The sequence below is a fragment of the Aristolochia californica genome, unplaced genomic scaffold, assembly GCF_029961685.1.
Source record: "Aristolochia californica isolate CCGP_79_NKW_82.1479 unplaced genomic scaffold, dmAriCali1.0.hap1 SCAF_6, whole genome shotgun sequence".
Lineage (NCBI taxonomy): Eukaryota > Viridiplantae > Streptophyta > Magnoliopsida > Piperales > Aristolochiaceae > Aristolochia > Aristolochia californica.
Genome location: NW_027182257.1, coordinates 1,756,072 through 1,780,106, shown reverse-complemented (window position 1 = coordinate 1,780,106; position 24,035 = coordinate 1,756,072). Strand labels below are relative to the sequence as shown.

Below are 24,035 nucleotides of genomic sequence, written 5' to 3'. Positions count from 1 at the left end.
GCTGCTGCTGTAATCCTTGAGCCATGGATTGGGTGACCCATCTCCTCTCAAACAGGAATAAACAAAGCCAGAAATCTGGTGGCCTTCCTTGAGCCCCAGCACCTGCATTTGTTCACACTTGAATCGCAGTCGCCAGACGGGTTTGATTAATCATCTGGGCATGAGCAAGCGACGGGACCTCCTCTCCAGAAATGCGTCTACTTGGTGAGTACCAGAAAACGATAATGATAATCGATAATGACGACGGCAATGATAATCAACCGTGTTGGTTGATTATTATGCTGAGGTTACCTGAGAAGGTCGTTTACGGGAGTCATTCTCGACGTCATTAAGTGGTAAGTTCAGGGTAATGTCAGATTAACAAGAAGAAACTTTTTTTATTTACTCAGCATGACGTCGATTAGCTAGTTACAAATTATTCGTTTATTTTTCTATAGTTTCTACTGAAGAAATATAGAAAATAAAATCTAACACAGAAAAGGGCATGTCCGGTATGTCGGATGTTTTCATATCGCTTTCAATACCTCGTACCGATACGCGACACGTTGCCTGAATTATGTATCGTTGTTTATTGCTTGGATGCACGGCCAAACGGTTATGACGGCTGAGATAACTGTTGATCAAACGGCTGAGAAAGGAGCCTCCCCCTTTTCAAATTTGTTCGCTGAACCGCGCTGATCAACCCGTCTGGCCCTACAGCGGCTCCCTGTTAATCCCTGAGCTCCGATGACCAATTTGATCTCGCAGCAGACTCGGTTTCTCAGTTCAAGATCGACACTCTATCGGCTTGCTTGCGATCAGTTCAGAACTGAATTCGTTATTCTCCTTTTCTATAAATCTGGATTGCCTCTATTCGCAGCTCCAGAAAAGGGGCATCGTTTTCCTCTGAATCAACAGATCAACAATGTCTACCTCGGGCCTTCTTCACCCCCTTCTGCTCTCTTCAAGTCTTCTCTTCAGGTTTTTCTTCGCTATTTTATTTCTACACTTTGTATCATTCTCCCTCCTGTTGATTCTCTCTTGATTTTTACCTTTTTATTTGTTTTTAGCAGGGTGGAAGATGGAAGTTGACCGTTCGCTAGTTGCCTCATTTTGCTCGCCAAAGTGAAGACATCTTATCCGATAATCCGTGCTGGTATTTTGCTGTCCTAATTGGTGTCCGGATCTTCACTGCTGTAGATTTTTGTTGCGTATCATTTTTCTTTATTTGTTTTTGCAGATGCGAGGTCGGAATTTGATGCTGTATCTAGCTTTAGTGAGATTGTTCCGGACACTGTCGTTTTTACGATTTCGAGATGTAATTCATGAATTCAGCTCTTGCTGGGATGCCTGATAATCCCCTTTTTCGTATTTTTTTAATGTATAATTCTCTTATTCTTTTTATGTTCTCATTTGCCTCTGAAATTTACATGAAGTATAGGTTTCCCTCAACAGCTGCCACTGTCAGCTCTTCTGTTCTTCTTGGAATTTCCGATACAAAGTTTAAGGTTGGGGACTGTGAGTTATTGATTTTGTATATAAAAGACACCATTTATCTTTTACTTTGTACAGAATACAGAAAGAAATTCGATCTCTTTCTTCTTTCAGTTGATTCATTTATTTTAATGGAACAACTTAATGTAGAAGAAAAATTGGTGCAGAATGCTATTGAAACTGCTCTTGCGGATGGTGAATGTTATAGACAGGAAGATCCCACTGTTCGTCTGTCTTGTTTCTACAATAAGGTTAGAGTTGTGAGCATTGTGCAATTAGCTTGTATGCTTATTAGAATTCATTTTGTTACTAAACATAATTTCTTTTTTTACAGGCTTTGAGCAGACCTGACAAAGTTGGTTCCTGGTCGAGTGTCCACTGAAGTTGATGCTTGTCTGGCTTATGACACACATGACATTATTCGAAAGGTAGTGCTGTCAACAGATTTTCCTATACAGCTGCACTGCCTGCATTATTCCACTTGGCCTCATAGGAGTAATGGTTTACTAGATATTGGAAGCTCCATCTAGTCTCTCTTAGTGTTGATCTGTATGGATTTTCCCTGCAGGTTTGTCTCATATGTTCTACTTAAAAGAACAAGTATTTAATCTCTCAAGGATTGGTTTCAGGCACATTTATTTGCCTATCTAAATTTGTCATTTGAAGGTTAACATCATCATTGTTTCTATCAATTGCTGATATTTGCAAATATTATTGCTTGTTTTATGCTAAATACTTCTGATAAATTTAACATATGGGTTGTGTTGATAGTTCAAGTGTGATGGCATTTTCTTCTATTGATTTATACTAATGAAGCATTATCAGAGATATAATTGATGTATGACATGTAGAAAAGAGTAAGATAAATTTCTGCAAGAATAAATTTTCAAAAAAAAAAAATCCTTCAAGAATAATTGTTAGACTAGCCATGCTTTATGAAGTAGAATGTTGGCCACCGAAGGAGAACCATCCACAGAAGGTCAGGGTGGGCACGCATGAGCATGTTGGGGTGAACACATTGAAAAAACTGAGAAACACAAGGATACAAGTTACAATATTAGGGATCAGCAAAGATTGCATTAGAAGAAAATATAGAGGTGAACCATGATGGTTTGGATGTGTTCAAAGGAGGCCCAATAGTGCATGAATGAGGTGGAACTAGTAAATGATAAGGCAAAGTGGAGGATGATTCATATTGTAGCTGACTACACAGACAATTGAGACAAGGCTTTTGGCTTCCAAAAAAAAAGAAAAGAAAAAGACAAAGGTGTTATAGTGATGATGATGATGAAAAGACTTGGCCTCATGGTTCATATAAAAACATGGATGTGACAGGAATTTATTTTGCTTTTCAGGGAAAGTAGGCTGGACAAATAGCTGAACCCAATGTTACAAAAACCGGACCAGCCATTGAATCAGGGCATGACTGTTTCATTTGGGTCAATTCAACTAGTGGTTAAATTGTTATTACATAATTATGGGAAAGAGATATTTTTGGGGTTTATATAGTTACTTTTCTTATTTTTACAAGATTTAGCTGTCAAGTGATGTTGAAGTCCTTATCTTGTTTTCAGAGGTCACAGGTCGGAGTCTTGCTACAAACTTTTAATTTCAAATTGAAATGATAGAGGAGGAAAATCTTAGCTACACCAATTCGGACAGCTTTGACCAGGCTGCTTTGTGCTCAAGTTCATTCTGGTTCTCAGGGGAATGGATGTTACAGATCTATAATCTGGACAGGACCGTGGCTCCAGCTTAACCTATTTGGACCAGGCAATCCACATTCGTTTCAACAATGGATAAATCAACCTTTTTCACACTCTAAATGATCATCATATTACTAGGATCCCACCAGTTCAGCTATTTTTACTGCATTTCCTTACCTCCATTTATCATTCAAAAATGAAAAATAATAAGAAATACGAAAATTTGAGACATCAGATCAAAAGCTAATGGATGAATTAGAAAATTACTGCACCTAAATTTCATGGACTGGAGTCCATCTTTCTCATTTCTTGTACTTTCTTCACCAGCATTACGAGGTTGCTGGGCTCAACCTATGGATGTGCATTGGATTGGACCAACCTAGTATGAAATGGTTATGGGCCTAATACTAATTGTTTCATCAGTTTTAGAGCTTTTTGTTGTAGCGCCTAGCTAGTGACATTTGGTTTCGAAGCAATTTCTTCTTCACGTGTTTGAATCATAGATGAGGTGACCTATGGAAAGGGTTTCTCGGTGCCAAAGTGATAGCCATCACAAAGGTGAAGGACTATATGATCTTATGAGTAAAAGCAACCTTTGAATGGGCCTTTTTGGACGTTGATGCAAAAGTAGGGTGGACAGTTATGTATGTATGGAGATTAATCTGGCTTGTAGGCTTCGGATTGGTTCAACGGTAGCTTTATGTGATTCAATCAGTTTTGGAGCGTCCAGCATGTTTGTTTTTTAGATATACAACTTAAAGCTTTTATCTACTCTAGAAATGGAAGTATTTACCATATTCTATATGGTTCTGAGAATGTTGGTCGAAACCTCTGGGTAAACGATATGCTTGAAATACTTTGCCCAATCACTGGATAGCAAGCTAATGTATCGGGAGACTTTTTTTTCCCGAAAAAAATTACTTTTTACTGTAAGCATCTAAACAACATTTGATATGAAGGTAATTAGAAATGGCCGGTACGAAGGTAACTAGAAATGGTGATATTAGACTGCTATCTATTGAGCATTCAATTCACAATGGTTACAATAGTTACTGTGAAGTATGGGAGGGGGAATGTCAGGTTTCTTGTGTCTCACATCATTACATGCTCTTGATTGAAGGTGATTATTCTCCACTATGTGCAGGTGCATGAACTGCTAAAGCTATACAGTGAAGTAGAAGTCCCTCCAGAGCATCTGTTATTCAAAATTCCTTCAACATGGCAAGTAAGTTTATGAATGATGAGGTTATACTATGATTTCAAGCTCATTATTTGGAAAAAAGATCATAGCAATTTCTACTAGTGAACATTTCTCGAGCTAACCTCATTATGCCTTGTTTCCCTGTTCAGGGTATAGAAGCTTCAATAGTGCTGGAATCTGTAGGCATACAGACACACTTAACCTTTGTTTATAGGTAGCCAAGTGTTATTTAATTCTATTGGCTCAAAAAAAACTTTTCCTTTTGCTTACTGGATACTGGCTTACAATTTGAAGCTCAGCTCAATTTATGTCGAACTATAATTAGCATATGTGTCATGTTTATATTATTTAGTACTTATTGTGTTTCACGATTCTTGTTTGTCTCTCTTCATCACCTTGTTTCTGGACTCTTAATTTAGGATGATTATGTTTTCTTTTTCATTGGTTGAATTGTAGACGACCATGATGTTTATTTTCTCTTCTTCTCCTAATGAAATTCTTATTTTTCTTTAAAAAAATTTATTAACATTTTACATCCTCTTTCGAACAAAAGAGTATATTATATTGTGTCTGACTTCACCCAATTGGCATTTCATGCATAGCCTAACCATCTGATGTGCTGCAGATGGTTTCCTAGTTCCGCAATAATGAAGATAAAATCTTCGCTTTTCAGAATAAAGACATCTGTTCTCTGTTGTTCCTATATATTTAGTACTTCTCAGTGTATTCAATATATGTATGCATGCGTGTGTGTGTGTGTGTGTGTTTAATACAACTGCTGACCAACAAGGGTCGATCCATGTTTTTTCCTAATTTGTATTTGTTACCTTTTGTTTCATGGGCTAAAGTGAAAGCAGTTTCTTAGCCACAGTACCAAATGCTGTGATAACTCGGTCATGCCTTTGCAGCTTTTCTTGAGCAGCAGCTGCAGCTCAGGCTGGTGCTTCAGTTATTAAGGGTAAACTTCTTTTATATGTAGAAAAGAAAAGTTTTATGTCTCTAGCTTGTGATGTTTATGATAGAAAGATTATTTTTCCACAGGATTGGGCACGAAATCATTCTGGTGATCCTGAGATTGAAGCTGCACAAAAGAGGGGGATCCAGGATTAGCTTCGGTTAGCTTCATATGCTGTATTGTCATGTATCTTATAAAATTAAAAGCTTCTTAGAACCATGATTAGCTTTGGTTGGCTCCTTACACTGCATTGTCATGTATGGTATAAAATTAAAAGCTTCTCCAAAGTAGTAAAGACTGGCTTTGATTAGCTCCACATGACAGTGATTTGAAACATCTCTTGCTTTCGTGGAATCTTGGGACATTCCACAACACTAATCAACCAGATAATTTTCTCTAGCTGATGAACTTTTTTATTTGGGGGTCTGAATTTGAGGAGACCCACAACCTTCTATTAACTAGGAAAAATAGAACTAAACATCTGGAAGTACATCTTGCTGTACTTTACATGTGCAGGAATTGTCATTTGCCAATTATCCTGAGCTTAATAAGTTAGTCTTTTTGACTAACCATAAGCAGCACTAAATTAGTATCCTGAAATATTAGGATTATGTGTTAAAACTTTATATGCAATATGCATATCAGTCATTTGACAGTAATGAAATTAAAAAAATCCTGTATAAAGTCTGTACTTAAGCACAAGTGGTACCTTTTAGCAGGTAAGCAAGGCATACAAATATGGACATAAATCAAAGCTGATGGCTGCTGCAATCCGCAACAAGCAGGATATATTAAGTCTGATATGGTAGGATTGGCTCTCTTATACTTTTACTTTGCCTATGCATAACCTATCTATGCTGAGTCTGCAGATATGATTTGAATGCCTTTCTTGTATAGGGTAGATCATATCATTGCACCATTGAAGATTTTGGACTCACTCAAAGAATCCGTTACCCCACCAGATACGAAGTATTCATTTATGAGGAGGCTATCTCTTAGCTCAGCCATGGCCTATGATTTTAGCAAAGAAGAGGTAACACAAGTCAGCCTGAGCACCTGATATTTGCAAAACCAATCAAACCCATGTTCAAATTCTTCCCTTTACTGCTTTAAAAGAAAATGTAGTCTCCATTCCTGACATTTATGAATTGCTTTGTTTTTTTGCTTGGCGCCAGCTTGTGAATTGGGACCGGTTAACTTTTGCATCAGCAATGGGACCCGCAGCTGAAGAGCTGCTGGGGGCTGGATTGGAAGGATACATGAATCAAACGAAGAGAGTGGAGGAACTGTTTGGAAAATTTTGGCCACCCCCAAATGTTTAAATTTTAAAATGCCCACTAGGCTGAGTCGATCTGCTGTGCACACAGGTTCGAGCCTCCTATCATTTTGTAAGACTGCTGACATCTGAAATTGAAGAAACCCTCATAAGATCCAAATCTTGTTTATCATTCGAACTTGAATTGCTTCTTCCAGGTGCATGTGGGAGCATGGACCTGCAACTATTCAAGCAGACCAAGATTTGTCCGGACTTGGGAGAATTCAAGCGTTATCTTTTTACTAAATGAAACTCCAACGCATTCCTGTCGGAAAATAGATCTCACGTGGCTCTGCAAGGCGAGTATGGGCAGGCAGAATCTCGTTCCCATCTGAACCTGTGCCAAAGGACACTCAGGAAGCAGAAGATAAGAATTGGTAGTAGTTCTTATCGACCCATGTGATTAGACGTAAACTGATTAAGTTTGATTTTATTCTCTTATCGCAGTGACTGCATCAGGTCTCACTCAAGAAACCCATTTGTAAAGGCAATCTATCCACGCGTACGCGTATGAGAGAACAAAGCAGGAAAAGTTTTTAATACGTCTGAAGGATCAGCAAAAGGAAATCAACAATTGAAGTGAGAAAACAAAACCAAGAATCAAGTTTTTCTATCTTAAGGAGGTATGTAAGAGATTAACGCCCAGCGTCAATATTTCATTTCCCTTATCAGATTTCCCAAGTCGAAAAGAGCTAGGGGTCACTGCTCTAAGCGAATGCTAACTCGGTAACTCGGTAATGGCGTTCAGAATGCTCTTTACCCGTTTCCATTCCATTCAGTCTACATTAAGTATCGAAATGGGTTAAAAAAAACAAAAAAACACCTGAGAGGGAATATGTCTAACTCATATGTAGGGGCCCCTTCCCCATACGCTACCCTGGACTCGCCAAATCTACAAGGGAATCTCATGCCCCTAATATTTTACCTTTAATTCATGGTTGATCCGAGTCAGTATTAAAATCGGAGTCTTCCCTGATCACGATATAGAAGTTTTTCAACTAAGAATGGAGCAGAGGCCTGAGTCACTCAAATTATAAAATCCGAGTTAGGTCATCAAGTACAGAACTCACAGGACTCGCCTATTTGCCAGGGGAGCCGGGTCAGGTTTTCATCAAACCCGACCTTTGCCCACCCCTATCCGAAAGGAGCAGCCACACGTAACGTTGTCTTTGGTCTGTAATGAACTTCTTCCTGATTTGTCTCCCTCTCCGACCAACTGGGAGGCCGCAGTCATGAACCCACCTCTGCTCACGGCATCACCCTCCCCGTCTCTACCGCACCAGGATCTGACACCCGTCACACATTCTCTGACACGCTTGCTCCCCTCCTCCATTATTTGAACCCCTCCACCCTTCTCCACCTGCCATTCGCCCTTCCTCTTGCAACTCTGTTACTTTCTGGCATCATGGGTAGCCGCCCCGATTCCGTTCGATCCGATCACGACGTTGAAGGCACCGTTCCTTGCTCCTACGAGCCTCTCCCCTCCAGTGATGGTGCCGGGTTCGAGGCCCCGGTCAAACGGAGGTTTTTCGGAGTTTTTACAGGGATTGTATCCGCGATTGGGCTGTTCGCTTTGCTGGTTGTCGTTTTTGAAGGGAATGACGAACCCGTGGAAGGGAGGGATGGGGGTGGTGATGGACTAGTGTCGGGGTCGGACGCATGGTCGCGAGGGGTGTCTGAAGGCGTTTCGGAGAAGTCGGTGCGTCCGTTTCTGGGCGCCGTGAAACAGTATGATTGGACTAATGATATGCTCTTGTGGCAGAGGACTGCCTACCATTTTCAGCCGGAAAAGAACTGGATGAACGGTACCATCCTTTGTCTCTTAATCAATCCTTCTCTCTTCTCTCACGATTTTCCTTTATGATTCTTCTCTTTTATAAGTATTTCATTTTCCAAGAGAAGGATATACCGAGCCTTTTTCTTTTTTTTGTTATTGATTCCGTTTCTTTTTTGTTTCTGTCGTCGATGCTGGATCGGTTCCCTCTGCTGCAGATCCTGATGGTAAGAAAGCAAACTAATCACTACTTGCTTTAAATTATATCTTTTTCCAAGCAAATTACTCAAGCAAAGCAGGATGGGATGGAATATTTATCACGTAGTAACTTGTGTTCATGAAAAAGGTTTTCCTGGCTTTTGACATAGCAAGCAGTATTGCCCCTTTTTCCTCTCCGTTTTGGGTAAGCTGTAAACTAGCAGATCACCATTTTTCTTTTTCCTGGAACTTATTAACTTAGAAAAGAAATCCTAATCAATTTTCCCTTGAATCATTTAGCTTTTTTTATCTTTTAATTAGGCTGTTATTTTTTACCGAGACCGAAAATTAGCTGTAGAATGAGAGCTTGTCAGGAATACTTATATGCCCTTCACTGTGTTATGGCCTGAAGGTATCCAGGAAAAGCTGTTTCTGAGTTTTAATTTATGTCCACGGCCTTTTTTAACGAAAGGACACCGCTATGTTGCCCATTAGTCTGTGTGTGTTTGCACACGGAAACTTTCTGGTGTGGGTCTTCTACCTTTCCAGAAATATCCGGAATGACCAACAAGTTATCTTAAACTAATGAATCCGCCACGAAAGCTTGTTGCCTTTTTTCCAGGTTAGATGAATGCTCAGTGGTTTCCTTAAATACTCTGAACTGTAACTTTCTAATTAATAATGCACAAAATCGATGTGATGGAATGGCCGTCCAGATGCTGCCTTCTGTGCCATTGAACAGGAAAAGATATATGGAGTCGCCGCCCTTGATATTATTGAAGAAACGGGATTAGAAAACGATGAGAACAAACGCAGCAGTCACATCAATGGCGACTTGGGTGATTGCAGATTTTGAAAGTTTTGGAATGGTGTCGTGTTATCTTAGGATGCTTTTGTTTTGACGATCATGGCGGAATTGATGTAGGTCCTCTCTTCTACAAGGAGTGGTATCACCTCTTCTACCAATACAACCCGGACAGCGCAGTGTGGGGCAACATCACATGGGGCCACGCCGTCTCCCGCGACATGGTCCACTGGTACCACCTCCCGCTGGCTATGATTGCCGACCGCTGGTACGATATCAACGGAGTCTGGACCGGCTCTGCCACCTTCCTCGTTGACGGCAAGCTCGTCATGCTCTACACTGGTTCCACCAAAGAATCCGTCCAGGTTCAGAACCTAGCGGTACCGAAGGACGAGAACGATCCTCTCCTCCTCGACTGGGATAAGTACGACGGCAACCCAGTTCTCTTCCCGCCGCCCGGCATCGGCTCCAAGGACTTCCGTGATCCCACCACCGGCTGGTTGGCTCCCGACGGGACATGGCGGTTCTCCATCGGGTCCAGGGTGAACACTACCGGCCTCGCGCTGGTGTACAAGACCAAGGACTTCAAGACGTTCGAGCTCTTGGAAGGAGTGCTGCACGCGGTGCCCGGCACCGGCATGTGGGAGTGTGTCGACTTCTACCCGGTGTCGACGTCCGGGAAAGAGGGGCTCGATACGTCTGCGAACGGGCCGGGAGTGAAGCACGTACTCAAGGCGAGCCTGGACGACGACAAACACGATTACTACGCTATAGGGACTTACGACCTCGAAGCGAACTCCTGGACTCCGGACGACCCGGAGATCGACGTCGGGATCGGAATCCGGTACGACTACGGCAAGTTTTATGCGTCCAAGTCGTTCTATGATCAGAACAAGAAGCGGAGGGTGCTCTGGGGATGGACCGGGGAAACCGACAGCGAGAGCAACGACATCAGGAAGGGCTGGGCCTCCCTCATGACCATGCCTCGGATCGTCTTGTTCGACAACAAGACCGGAACCCATCTCCTACAGTGGCCAGCGGAGGAAGTCGACAGCTTGAGGCAGGGCGTTACAGATTTCAACAACGTTAAGGTGAACCCAGGATTGGTCATTCCACTGGACGTTAGCACAGCCACTCAGGTGATTACTCCGATCACTCCTCTTCCTGTAAAGATCGATTTAAGTGCTCTGATGAGAAATTTGTTACGTACCTAGTACGCATTTTGATCGAATTGTTTACTCGATCGGTGACCGAAACAGTTGGACATCAATGCCGAGTTCGAGGTATCGAAGGAAGCGTTGGAGGAGATAATGGAAGCCGATGTTGGTTATAACTGCAGCACCAGTGATGGTGCAGCGGGAAGAAGCAAGTTGGGTCCATTTGGTCTACTGGTTCTAGCCGATGAGAGCCGCACCGAGCAGACAGCCGTGTACTTCTACATCGGAAAGAGCACTGACGGCAACCTTAAGACCTTCATCTGCCAAGATACGCTAAGGCAAGCTCTGGTTTTCTGCTCCTCTGGTTCAAATCTCATCACATAGATCAGGATCACCAAACTTATAACAAACCACAATCTCCATTGATGGGCAGGTCTTCAAGAGCAAACGACCTCATCAAGAGAGTATACGGAAGCGTCGTCCCCGTCCTCGACGGTGAAAAATTTGCACTGAGGGTTCTGGTAAGTTCCGATACAGAAATGAATCCTGTAAAAAAGGGCACAGTGATGACGATTATTTACACGAGATCACAACTGTTCATGCAGGTGGATCATTCGATAGTGGAAACGTTCGCACAAGGCGGGAGAACCTGCATCACATCCCGAGTGTACCCAACCAAGGCAATCTACGGTGCGGCTCGAGTCTTCCTCTTCAACAATGCCACAGGAACCCAGATCACAGCTACTTCAGTCAAGATATGGCAGATGACTTCAGCCTTCATTCGCCCATACAAATTCGAAACCCAATCTGCTTGAGAAACGATTTAAAATTAATGTCAGGGAGTGGCCTATACTCATTGTCTCGTCTCCCGACTGAATAGATTAGATGAAAGCTTAGAAATCGTTCTTCTACTATTTTATGTATGTGGCTCTTGCTGTGCCTTTGATTGTTCTTCGAGAGTAGGAGACTTAATAAATAAATAAAAAAAGCCAGTGGGAGAAGGATGATCAACGACACCATTGATCCAAATTGCATTTGAATAAGCATTTAGAATTAAGGTAAAAGTATAAGGAAATATTTTTGAAACATTAGCAAAATGGATTAAACAAGGGGTTAGGTTTCTCTCTGTAAGGAAGGTTCACATATCAAAGTGTATAAGAAGATCATAAGACCAAGGAAGACTCATGGAACCAAGAGATAGTAGATTCAAGGCCCACAGATCAAGGAGAAGGCCCATAAGCGTTCATACATTGATGGAATTGATGGAAGGATGGTAAATATTGGGTCATCTCATAGAGATGACATTGATGTAATTATGTTAAAGTTTTAGAGTTAAAACCTTAAATACTAAGTTCAGGGGGGGTATTATTGTATTATAGTAGTTTAATAAATCTATAAATAGAGCTTCAATTTCATTACCCTTCTTCCTCCAGTTTTCTCCCAATGAGTTTTTTTCCCTTTTTTTCCCTGAGCTAAATTAATGAAGTCCTGAAAATCAACATTTATTTGTATGAAAGAGATTATCAACCAAGGTGTTATCACTTAGAAACAAGACTTGAAAGCAGAGAGCAAGGAGAAAAGGACCTCTCCCTCCCTCTACACTCTACACCATGGTTTCAGGCAGAGAACAAGGAGGAGGTCCTCTCCTTCCTTTTGCACTAGGGGTGGACTCGGGTCGCATACATTGAAAAAACTGAACAATCTTCATCCCCTCAACCTCAACCTTATCTTTTGCCTTGTCCTTGTATTCCAAATCGATGCCGGCTTTGGTCCATGGCTCAACCTACCATTCATTTAATATTATAATTTTTTTTGTCTATATAATAAAAAGCATTATACTATATAAGTATAAAATAATAAAATTCTACCAAAAAACTAAGAAAGTTCTCTTTTTTATTAGATATATACATACATATATGATTGTAATTTTTTTAAAAAAAATTGTATATTAGTTAATTAGTTAGGTTCAGATAGGGTCAAGTTCGGGTTGAGTTTAGTGGGTGAGGAAGAAAACCCGACCCCAAGTTTGGGCTTGTGCACTAGAAGCAACATGTGTGAAAGCCCTAGGGTAACACATGCTTTAGGGCTTGTGTGCAAGAAGTGGATGTGTGATTTGTGCAAAACACACACGCCCTATGGTTTTCCCTTAGTGGTGTTCAATTCCACTATTTTCCTACTTAGATTATTGTTTCAATTGATTAGTAACTCATTTAATTTCCAAGAAGTTAATGTGACCCCCAATGAGTAATAATTAATCCCTCAATCATGGTTGAATGCAAATGTTGCACTAAGGTATTCAAGAACAAATGAAAGGCTTCAATCATGCCATTTGGGATCAACTTAATGAGTAGTAATAGTCCAAGTCCTCCCCCTTTCCCCAAGGGAAAGCTCATCCTCATTTTTATTTTTATTTTTTGTTGGGGATACATATCGAAATTTTGTTATAGCAACTTCGAACTAACTCAATCCAAATCATTCACCACATATGAGTTTGATCGATAATCATCCTTGTTCCCTTTTGGAAAGGCTTAAAATGTTGACATCAAGGGTCCCTATTCAAGGTTAAATATTCTTGTTCATGAATGTAAAATTGAATTTCATATCTTTTACTTTTCTTGTGAGTAATATATGAACACCAACATTTCTACAAATATAATGGAAATAACTTGCATAAACTCTTAGTTTCCTTAATAAATAGCCTTCTTCTTTCAACCATGAGAGAAACAATATGTTTCCTTTTCAGTTTGAAGTCCCAAAGAAGAACTTTCTAATAGTATGTTTTCAATTCAAGTGTGATATGTCTTGAAAGGAAAAAATATGATAAATCATTTTGGAAGCTCATAGTAAATTAGAATATTGTTGTTATTGCACTGATAGTTTAAGGTTGAGTCATCATCTTCAACCGAGATACTTTTGATGATAAGGGGGTTAGTCCACAAAGAACTTGAATTGAAGTGAAGAAATGAATTGATTCAACTTCAACTCATCTTTGGGTGTTAGTGTAGACGAGTTCAAGTGCACTAGAAAATAGATTCCAGTGTTAGTGCCCCCAAATGAAAGTATGATATAAATAAAAGAATGAGTAACTTTTTATAATATACTTAAAATAGAATATATATCTAAACAGATAATTAACCAAAATAAACATGGTTACTACACTTATAAGTGATTTAACGTGTAGTATTAGAATATATTATTATCCTAATTTATGAAAAAACTATATTATATTACTTAACGATTATAGTTTACTATAAATTAAAACAATAATTACATGTGACTAGAATAAATTATTTAAAATAAATAAAAAAGTTAAAAATAACATAAGTAAATATAATAAATAAATAAATAATTTTGTAATAACATAAGATATAGTTTAACATTAAAACTCATTATTTTAATACAAAATAAAAAAATACATAATAAATAAATATATATATTAATTTATCAATAACATAATATATATTTTACATATTATTAATTAATAATATATTAAAAAATGAAAAACTAATGATTTAATTAATTGGATAATTAAACCAATTATGACGATGGTTTAATTTTTCATAACATAGGAAAAATTAAACATCGTCTTCCTTAGCGGCGGGCCAGCGGGCAACGACGACGGAGGCGACTATCCGACAGTAAGCCGAGAGGGAGAAAAGAGGGAGGCTGAGAGAGAAGAGAAATTGGGAGACCGACATGCTCTACGACAGAGGCTCGGCCTCCCGTGCTCTGCGATGGATGTCGAGAGGGAGGGCGAGAGGAGGGAGGAAAACCGACGGGTGGGGAGGGGGGGAAGAGAGGGAGGCCAAGAGGCTCTGCGACAGAGGCTCGGCCTCTCGTGCTCTGCGATGGAGGTCGAGTGGGAGAGGAGAGGGAGGCCAAGAGGGAGGAAGGCGAACGGGGGTGGGGGACGAGGGAGGAGAAAAAAAACTTTGCTGAAGGATCGCGGGGGGGGGAGAGGGGAAGGAACAATGTGCGTCGCGCACTTTCAATCGGTTGATTCACAAAATAGGTATGAATCAGCTTTCCCCGATTTTTGCCTGAGCGAATGAAGTGGTGTAATCTCACTTCAATGTAATTCATTCTACACTAACGTCATTATTTAATGAACTAAATAATGCGGGGAAAATTCATTCCACTTCATTGTGGACTAACCCCCCCCCACCCCCCCCCTAAATGTCTTTCAATGAGTTCATTTGTATCCTTGGTTGTAAATGAGGTTTGAATGGAAAAATAATTCCATAATATAGGAATGCTTATATTTGGAAGCAACTTATAGATCTTTTGAGAAACTCAACTTGTTGAAACAAAAAAAGCGAGTGTCTTTGAAATAGTCGTCATGTCATCGGTGTAAAGTGAACGAGTCCCATTCATAAAACCAATAAGTGTTATTTGTTTTAGAGCATGGTTTTCTGATTCATTGTAGTGAGGAACTCGATTTTTTGTTCAAACTGTATCCCTTCCGATTTGTCCCAAGTCATTGGACCAACAAATACGATCCAACTTGAATTTTTATGTGTCCAAGTCAAGTCTTTAGTCCAAGTGGAACGAACATTGATATTGCAAAACAAATTGAAAGTATTATGTTAAAATCATATTTTTCCTAAAATAATATTGAAACCATTTGCTCTAAAAGATCTACCTGTTAGAGAAGACGCAACGTGAATATTAAAGACAGGCAGCCAATTCCAACACTCCCCTACACGTGCGACACCGACAACATGGGGCAACCCCCACAAATCGGGGGACCAAATTCGTCAAGACAGATATTGGGGGTAGCGGGATTTGAACACACGATTGACCTGCTCTGATACCATATTGAGACCATGTTGGAATTAGCTGCCTGTCTTTAATATTTACGTTGCGCCTTCTCTAAAAGGTCGATCTTTTAGAACAAATGGTTTTAATATGGTATCAGAGCAGGTCGGTCGTGTGTTCAAATCCCGCTACCTCCAATATTTGTGTTGACGAATTTGGTCCCTCGATTTATGGGGGTTGCCCCGTGTTGTGGGTGTCGCATGTGTGGGAGAGTGTTGGAATTGACTTCATGTGTTTAATATTAACGTCGCGCCTTTTCTAACTGTTCGATCTTTTAGAACAAATTGTTTCAACAAATAACATATATTTTTCAATACTATTCTTTTTGCCTTTTTGATTTTTTTTTAAAATTATGTCATCATAAAGATGTTATTTAGTTTTTTTAAATTGATGAAGGCCACTTTAACATTTAAACCCATTGAATTATTCCAATTACTCCTTTATTACTCTTCTTAATTATTGGCTTTATTAAAAACAGCACCGGCAGTTGGTGGAGTCTTTGACCAAAAAAGCAAAAAGAGAGAAGCCATATTTATACTGGCATCCTAAGTTCCCTTCCCAGCTTCGGTAGACGACTTTGACCTTCGAACATGGCCACCTCATTGGCGCTTGGAGCAATCGACTGCTTGATCGTCGCCGGGAAAATTTCGATCCTCATCGGACGGCGGGCTCGCATCATCCACGTCATCCCCATGTGCACGTTAGCATCGGAATTCCCGCAAAGGAACCCTCTTCGAAGAATTTTTGCCTCTCCCGTTTGAACAAAGGATCTGATCTCTTTCCCTTGTCTTCTCACCCGTTCAGACAACTCGACTGAGCTGGATTTGATTTCTTTCTTCCCTTGTTTAATCTTTTTTATTTTATTTTATTTTAATATTACAGAACGGCTGGCCGTGGGCCCGCTCTCTCTAGAAACATCCATCATGTGAAAAATTGAGAATTATGTAGGACCCCGTTCGGAAAGTTAAATCACCAAAAGCAGGAATTATTCCCGGGCCCACTCAAATTCAAACTCCAGCGCTACGTAGGGACAATCGCTGCTTCTCTTTTTAGCCAGTGGCTCCCGCAGGATGGCAAATTCGTAAAATGATACCATTATCTGGCCAAATATTATTAGTTTCAAACGATACCGACAGGTGAAAAGTCACATCTGTCCTGAGGTTTTTTTTTGCTTTTTTCAGTTTTTTTCTTCTTTTTGTATTTTCCAAAAAAGGAGAAAACTAATGGAGCGTGTCGTTGAAAGAAAATCATGGAGCCTCCGCTTAATTCTTTTTTTGCCATTACTAGAATAAAGAGCTTAACGGCAAGGGTAATTCAGACAATTCTTCTGGAACCGCCGGTTCTTTAAGTCTTTTGGAAACGTGGTCCCCGCTAAGGACAATCGTGATTCGTGAAAGTTCCTTTACTTTTGGGCCCACTTTGGGGCGATCGCGATATTTTGGAAATATTTGACCGGCGTGGATTAAAAAAGGGTTGTATCTTCGTATCGTCTCATCTGTTATAGAGTACACTCGAGATGCGTATCAGGGGTGGGGCCCACGTAGGGACATGAAAGATTTGGGTATGAAAGGGGGACCGAAGAGGGCCCACACGCTGTTCATGCACGTGGCGAGAGACACAGAGTGGATGTCGGAAAACGGAAAATGAGTGTTAACTGACTGGCGATTGGCTGGCGCCCTTTCTCTCTCTCTCTCTCTCTCTCTCTCTGGTATTATCTTATGACCGACAGCAAGTAATCCTCTCACTCTTTCGCCTTTTTTTTTTTTACAATTTTTAATTGTTTAGGGCAACCGAAATAACCCTAGTACTGACACGCTGAACGGTCACCTAAGCATTAATGCACTTCTGCATCTCGCACCGCTCTCTCTCTCTCTCTCTGCTCGGCTCTGCTGCTCTGTGACCGTCTTCCGACGTTCTTTTTCCGATAATGTAACCAGGAGACCGGTCAGGAAATTAGTTTGATTCTGTGTTTTCGCTGAAAGAAAGAAGTTGATGGCTTTGATATGGTCCTTTGCGGCGATTTTGCTCGGCGTTTTTCAAATCGCGGTGCTCTCGTTTGCGGCAGATCCGATTGTTTCATATAAATGGGACGTTAGTTACTTAACGGTCGCTCCGTTGGGCGTCAAGCAGAAGGTCTGCCGTCCGCTGGATCTCTCTCTCATTATCATTGCTTCTTTCTGCTGTATTTTACTCCCGCTACTTTTGTGTTAGCACTGTCTGTTGGATGTTACTTCTACTCTGCTTTTTCGGGAGGATTATGTGGATAAGTAACCGGAGGTAGTGTTGCGAGTACAGCATTGCAGTAGATCTGCTTATGTTCTGCGCTTTTCTGCTTCATTGAAGTGGGATTTGGCCTCTCGGTATACTTTTTTCGCCGCATTTTGGTGTTCTCTTCTACGGATCTGCTTGGTAGTCAACGGTGGAGTTAATCTGTTTGGTAGTTTCTTGTTTTGCATTCCTATGTTTATGGTTTTCGGGGTCCTGGTTCCTGGATTTTACTTTCTGTCCCATGCTTCACCGTGTTTGAAGTGTTCGTTGTCGAATATTTTATTCTTTAAAATGTCGCGTTTCTCAGCAGTACCGTTCCATGCGAATATTTCATTCCTTTATGAAGGGATTGTGATGGCTTTCCTATTGTAGTTAAATTTATCTAACGCTTATTGCTGTCTTTAGCTGAATGAGCTTTAGTTGAAGTTCTCGGCTCTCGGATACTGCATTTTTTTAATTTCTTATTCTAATTATTATCGATCGGATGTTATGGATATTATAGGTGATTGCGGTGAACGGAAAGTTTCCCGGCCCCATTGTTAATGTGACTACAAATAATAATGTAGTAGTCAATGTTCTCAACAGTTTAGACGAAGATTTACTAATTACTTGGTAAGTCTGGTAATATTCTGGCTGTTGTTTGTGGAAAGGATTAGGGAGACTGTACTTAATGTTGTGAATATTGCAGGCCCGGAGTTCAGCATAGGAGAAACTCTTGGCAAGATGGAGTTCTGGGTACAACCTGCCCGATTCCTTCTGGTTGGAACTGGACATACGAGTTTCAGGTGAAGGATCAGATTGGGAGCTTCTTTTACTTTCCCTCTCTCAAGTTTCAGAGAGCTGTAGGAGGGTATGGAGGCCTCATTATTAATAACAGGATAGTCATCTCGGTGCCATTTGGTGAGCCTGAAGGTGACATCACTCTTTTCATAGGCGACTGGTACAACAAGAACCATACGGTTAGTGTTATCTAATGATTTTAACCAAGATCAGAGCTGTAATAAAACTTGGATATACAATCTTCCCTGTGGTTGACCCATCCTGTTCAATCTGATGGAAGAACTGGCTATAGTTGAAATATTGGTCTGATTGCATGTTATTCCCCTTTTTTTCTTTTAGAATCTTAGGAAGGCCTTAGATGCGGGTAAGGACCTTGGCATGCCTGATGGAGTTCTCATGAATGGAAAGGGTCCTTATCGCTACAATTCGACACTTGTTCCGGATGGTATTGATTATGAAACCATTAACGTCCACCCAGGTAAAGTTTGTAATTTTAACTATTTTAGAGCTTGTTTATGTAACCAATTTCCATTGCATGTACAGATTTTAGTATCTTCTGAACACTAATGTGCATATTCATACTAAAATATTTCTTTGGAGATTATTTCATGTATAATTAAGTAATTTTAAGATATTGAAGTGACTATAGGAATCTGCAAGTTATCCAGAGGTAGTTCTAGTTTCTGGCTTATTTATCTGAAACTGGTGTGTTCAGTTTTTTTCTTTTAATGTGATGGGTTTTTTTGTCTCTTGCGCCTCTATGTGGTAAGGTATTTGGTAGTGCTTTTGCTGACAATGTGTTTGCTCTATTTAGGTAAAACATATAGGTTTCGAGTACATAATGTCGGCATCTCTACTAGTTTGAATTTCAGAATCCAGAACCACAACTTGCTTCTTGTGGAGACAGAAGGATCTTACACCGTGCAGCAGAACTATACCAATCTAGACATCCATGTTGGACAGTCTTATTCTTTCTTGGTCACAATGGACCAAAATGCCAGTAGTGATTACTATATTGTAGGAAGTGCTAGGTTTGTGAATCAATCACTTTGGACCAGAGTTACAGGTGTTGCCATCTTAAAATATTCTAATTCCAAGGGTAGTGCAAGTGGCCCTCTACCTGATCCACCAAATGACATGTATGACAAAACATTTTCGATGAACCAAGCAAGGTCCATCAGGTTCGTTTGTGTTTTTTCAGTTTTATATCTGTAAGATTACAATCATTATTGATCCCTATTTAAAAGAAAAGAAAAAAAAAAGGACACTAACTGTTGTGTTGTAGTTTTTGTTTTCATGCTTAAGATGATAGTGCTTACCTGTTACACTTATTATCATTGATGTGTTTGGATTGCAAAATCAACAAGCTTTTGAGTAGGCTGAAGCCTGATTTACCTTTGTCCTTTTTAATTTCACCAGGTGGAATGTTTCTGCAAGTGGTGCTCGTCCCAACCCACAGGGATCCTTTAAATATGGGCAAATAAATGTAACTCAAGTTTATGTATTGAAAAACAAACCACCAGTGATGATTGATGGAAAGCGAAGAACTACACTCAATGGAATTTCATATGTCAATCCTACTACTCCCATTAGGCTTGCTGACAATTTTAATGTGAAAAATGTTTACAAGCTTGATTTCCCAACCAGGCCCCTTACAGGGCCGCCGAAGATGGCAACATCTGTGATTAATGGTACTTATAGGGGGTTTATAGAAATTATTTTCCAGAACAATGATACAATTGTCCAGAGTTACCACATGGATGGTTATGCTTTTTTTGTGGTTGGGTATGACTCTCTTCTTTTGTACTGATATCTTCATGTTTTTCATTAAAAAAAGTCTTCATTTTTTAAATGTACTGGTTGTTTTTATCCTTTTCTCAGTCAACTATTATTTTGCATGACAGGATGGATTATGGTGAGTGGACAGAGAACAGTAGGGGCACATATAACAAGTGGGATGGAGTTGCACGCTGTACAATACAGGTATATTTGGATATATTTTGCTTTTAGTCTTTCTGCTAGGATTTTGTTTCCCCATCTTGCTGTTTGATTGAGAGCTTGTGAATTATTTTTACATACATATGGGTTTTGCACTTGAAAGTATCTTTTATGATTTCTTATCTTTCTCAAAAAAAAAAAAAAAATCATATTATGTTGCATAAGTTAAGAGTTATATGGACGATTATGCAGTAATGCTCGTCTTTACATATATGTGTTGTGGAAGTAAGGGTGAGATGGATGTTTCCAAGTTTTCTATGTGATTTTTATAGGTATCAAAGTTGATTGACTATCTAGGCGTTGGGTACCTTATTGGGGTGCCCAAAATCTAAGATGTCTTGGTGCCTCAGTCAAGACTGACTAGGCATCTACATCTTAATTCAAAACATCATCAGAAACTATTGAAAATTATGAAAGACCAATAGAAGTAAACAATAAAGTTGATCCATTGATATAATATTTGTCTTACTTCATCAAACCCATCAATAAAATTTTGAAAAGGAATTTAAATGCACATACTCAGATGAGTTTTGAAATAAATAACCCTTTTATCTAATCAATTTCTTTCTTCATTCCAAACATTTTGCTATATCTAATTGACGCTGTTTTAAAATCACATAGTAGTTCTAATCACTTAAGAGATTGCATTTTAATCATCTATTTGGATTATATGGTATTAATTGTATGGGCCCTTAGATTAATTTTATTGGGAGATTTTCCACCCACTGTGGGTTAATTGCTCGCTGCTCTTTCATTTGTATAATGCTATTATTTATCAATTAAACTTCACCATATCAAAATAAAAAAAAAATCTGCGAGCCCTTAGATTTGACAATTTTACTTAGATCCAAAACCTCAATTATCTAGTTGGAGATAATTTCAATTTTTGTTGGTTGTTTGGATCACTTAGAACTTCCTTTTATTGGTTTTAACAATAATTTTTATTCCTGTAGATTGCATGATAAGAGATGGTTTTACTTGAAAAGAATTATATTCGGATGAATATTTTAGGGAAGGCAGGCTCACTGTAAGAAGCACATAAGGGAAACCTTATTTTAGTTTATTTAGGCAAAAATTTTTATGGTTGCAGCATGTGATGGTTCTCTAATTAAATCATTTAAAATGCAGAAATTACAAATTATTACGTGTCTAGTATGAGTCTGATTGTAGGTACAAACTATTGGTTAAAATCAGGTATTATAAATCTGAGTCAGACCTTTAACTCGAATTGTAACTTGCCTGGATAGCCAAGGTTCCCATGTGCTTATATGCATGCTGGGAATTGTTTTTAAAAAATACAATGCCAGATAAAGGTTGAATAAGTTGATGCATGGAATTATATGGGAAACTTGGCCTACTCTCTAGGAGATGCCTGAGTTAGAAATGTTACGAAACAAAAGTCTGATACAACCTGATTTTTAGGTAAAAGGAATGGTGAGCAATCCTGCAATCCTGATTTATTTTGTTTTCTGTAGAGGGGCCTACTAGACCCACCATTTTAGCACATATGCTAGCTTTGGTTCCAAAAATTTGTGTTGGTTACCTTCGGAAAACAAAAATCTCTTAGTCATATTTTTGAGCCTGGTTCTTTTAGATAAGTCAAAAACAGTTTACATTGACTGATCTCAAGTATTATGTATAAAAAGAAACAAGTATTGTGTGCTTTAGAAATTCCGTAAGGCATGATTTGAAAAGTGCATTTGCCAGATGTTTTATCTGTTTTTGTCTTTAACACTGAATGTTTTAAATTTTGCATGTACAGTATTTTCTGTTTTGAGATCGGTGGTTAAAAAATCAATATTTGCTTATTTATGCATGTTTGTTTAGTTTTGGATCATGAGATAATTGGTAAACTTTTAATTTCTTCATAGCCATTTTTTTTGGGGGGGGGGTGGCAGAGGAGGATTGCTAAATCGCAAGTTTTCATTTATAGGTTTTTCCAGGAGCATGGACTGCAGTTTTGGCTTCACTAGATAATGTGGGTGTGTGGAATATTCGGACAGAGAATCTAGATACATGGTATCTAGGTCAGGAAACCTATTTAAGGGTAGTCAATCCAGAAGCTACTAACAAAACTGAGTTGCCTTTGCCAGAAAATGCCCTCAAATGTGGGGCTCTCGCCTATTTGCAGAAGTGAGTCTGCAATTGCTGAACCTACTCGGTTTTTTTAAGTCTATTTTTGTTCTTCCAACTGATTGTAGTTCATACTTTATTGTTTTTCCAGAGCTCAAACACCACATGGATCAAAATCTTCTGCTTCATTGATGATGGCCGGAAAAGTTAAGTTGGTTGTCTGTGCACTTCTGCTCTTTGCTGCCGTTTTCTAATGAGCATTACTGGCAACTGAGTGAACTCTTACTTAATTTGCGGGGAGGTTTTCCACCATGAGGATATGAATTTAGAATGCTAGGTGTGTGAACTGGTTTTTGTTAATATGAAGGTTCTGTGATTTAACATGGTTGTTTGTCCCATGTTAGGGATGCTCCTGGATTTCTTTTTGTTTGTGTTGTTAGGAGGAATCCATCATTCTTTCATTTCTATTTGACTGACTGCATATACCCAGTTTCTATGCTCTTTGTGAATTCTTTTAATGTTTTTATGTTTTTCTTTTTCCGTTTTCCTCCTGGCTCTTCCAAGTCCTAAATAATGTTACTTGTTGGTATTTTGAGTGGTCAAGGGAGGTGCTAACGCCAGGTATGGAATTGCGTTATTTGTTGGTTGTCTGGAGGAGAAGGTTCGTTAATGGGTCTCACTACCTATTTTGGAGTTTGAGTACAGCAGCACCTTGTAATGAATTCTGGTTCTTGTACGGTCAGAAATGGAAATAGAATCTTCTGATTCAAAGATGGGGAGTGTGTACTGATTTTTAGGTTCCTTTTCATCTGCTGTCTCAAATGTGTTATTTACTCCTGATCTCCCATGTTATAAATCTTGAACAAGTCAATCTCTATACATACCATCCAGTGCGTGAAATTTTGTAAGCAGTGTAGCTGTGAGAAAGTTTTATACTACATCGATCAGTTCCTTGTATTCCTCCATTTGGGAAGTCCATAGATCTGTATTAGGGCTAATCCTTCCAAACGTAAATAGGCTCACTCATTGTCTAGTAAGAAACTAGTTTTAGTGTTAGTCAGTGGATTGTATGATTGTAACAGACTAGTCTCAGTGTTAGTTAATGGACTGAAAGATTTGGACCTCATGATATCAATTACTGCCCCCTGTAGCTGAGTGTAATATTAACCAGATGGGCCTTTCATATTGTTATCATTCGGTGAGATTGCCAAAAAAACAAAGAAGAAAGGAGTCTTCACTTACCAGTGACGATTTCAATTGCTTTCGTCCTGTCATCATTATTCATATGCACTCTTCCCTGCTCGAGCAGACACGATCATTCCTTCTCAGCTCTCCTCCATTGACGCCATCCCCGCTACTGTAATCAAACTCTGTATATTTTTTTTCCTTCTAGACACCCAGTAGGCCTACAAAACGAATAAAACATCCAGGACCAATTCTCAAGATGAGCCGGCGTCTTTATCATTAGTCATTTTTTCAACTCGGGTAGTTAAAATGTTAACGAATACAAGACG

The 24,035-nt window shown here is 39.4% G+C and overlaps 3 protein-coding genes and 1 long non-coding RNA gene across 6 annotated transcripts; all 4 read left to right on the top strand.

Moving 5' to 3' along the window:
• The first annotated feature begins 688 nt into the window (after positions 1 to 688).
• Positions 689 to 1,328, top strand: LOC137934401 (uncharacterized). The gene is made up of 3 exons (XR_011109168.1): positions 689 to 960; positions 1,053 to 1,135; positions 1,220 to 1,328. It is a non-coding gene; the product is annotated as an uncharacterized lncRNA (long non-coding RNA).
• A 2,820-nt stretch (positions 1,329 to 4,148) lies between these two features.
• Positions 4,149 to 6,896, top strand: LOC137934281 (uncharacterized). The gene is made up of 6 exons (XM_068778561.1): positions 4,149 to 4,163; positions 4,324 to 4,404; positions 6,055 to 6,140; positions 6,233 to 6,368; positions 6,511 to 6,623; positions 6,809 to 6,896. Exons 1-6 carry the CDS (start codon positions 4,149 to 4,151, stop codon positions 6,894 to 6,896), a joined length of 519 nt encoding a protein of 172 aa, XP_068634662.1.
• Positions 6,897 to 7,780: 884 nt separating this feature from the next.
• LOC137934398 (beta-fructofuranosidase, soluble isoenzyme I-like) lies at positions 7,781 to 11,588 on the top strand. Of its 3 annotated transcripts, XM_068778694.1 has the most exons (6): positions 7,781 to 8,455; positions 8,643 to 8,651; positions 9,548 to 10,566; positions 10,687 to 10,922; positions 11,018 to 11,105; positions 11,190 to 11,588. In XM_068778694.1, the coding sequence occupies exons 1-6, from the start codon at positions 8,056 to 8,058 to the stop codon at positions 11,397 to 11,399; spliced, it is 1,962 nt and encodes a 653-aa protein (XP_068634795.1). In that variant the 5' UTR covers positions 7,781 to 8,055; the 3' UTR covers positions 11,400 to 11,588. The 3 variants fall into 3 exon arrangements, with proteins under 3 accessions (XP_068634795.1, XP_068634796.1, XP_068634797.1); XM_068778695.1 differs by lacking the exon at positions 8,643 to 8,651 and having other exon boundaries at positions 7,782 to 8,455; XM_068778696.1 differs by lacking the exons at positions 7,781 to 8,455; positions 8,643 to 8,651 and adding an exon at positions 8,675 to 9,244.
• A 5,600-nt stretch (positions 11,589 to 17,188) lies between these two features.
• Positions 17,189 to 23,071, top strand: LOC137967098 (monocopper oxidase-like protein SKU5). Its single transcript, XM_068813531.1, has 9 exons — positions 17,189 to 17,535; positions 18,173 to 18,282; positions 18,359 to 18,629; positions 18,790 to 18,928; positions 19,265 to 19,631; positions 19,870 to 20,235; positions 20,355 to 20,433; positions 22,382 to 22,581; positions 22,673 to 23,071. The coding sequence occupies exons 1-9, from the start codon at positions 17,395 to 17,397 to the stop codon at positions 22,773 to 22,775; spliced, it is 1,776 nt and encodes a 591-aa protein (XP_068669632.1). The 5' UTR covers positions 17,189 to 17,394; the 3' UTR covers positions 22,776 to 23,071.
• The last annotated feature ends 964 nt before the right edge of the window (positions 23,072 to 24,035 follow it).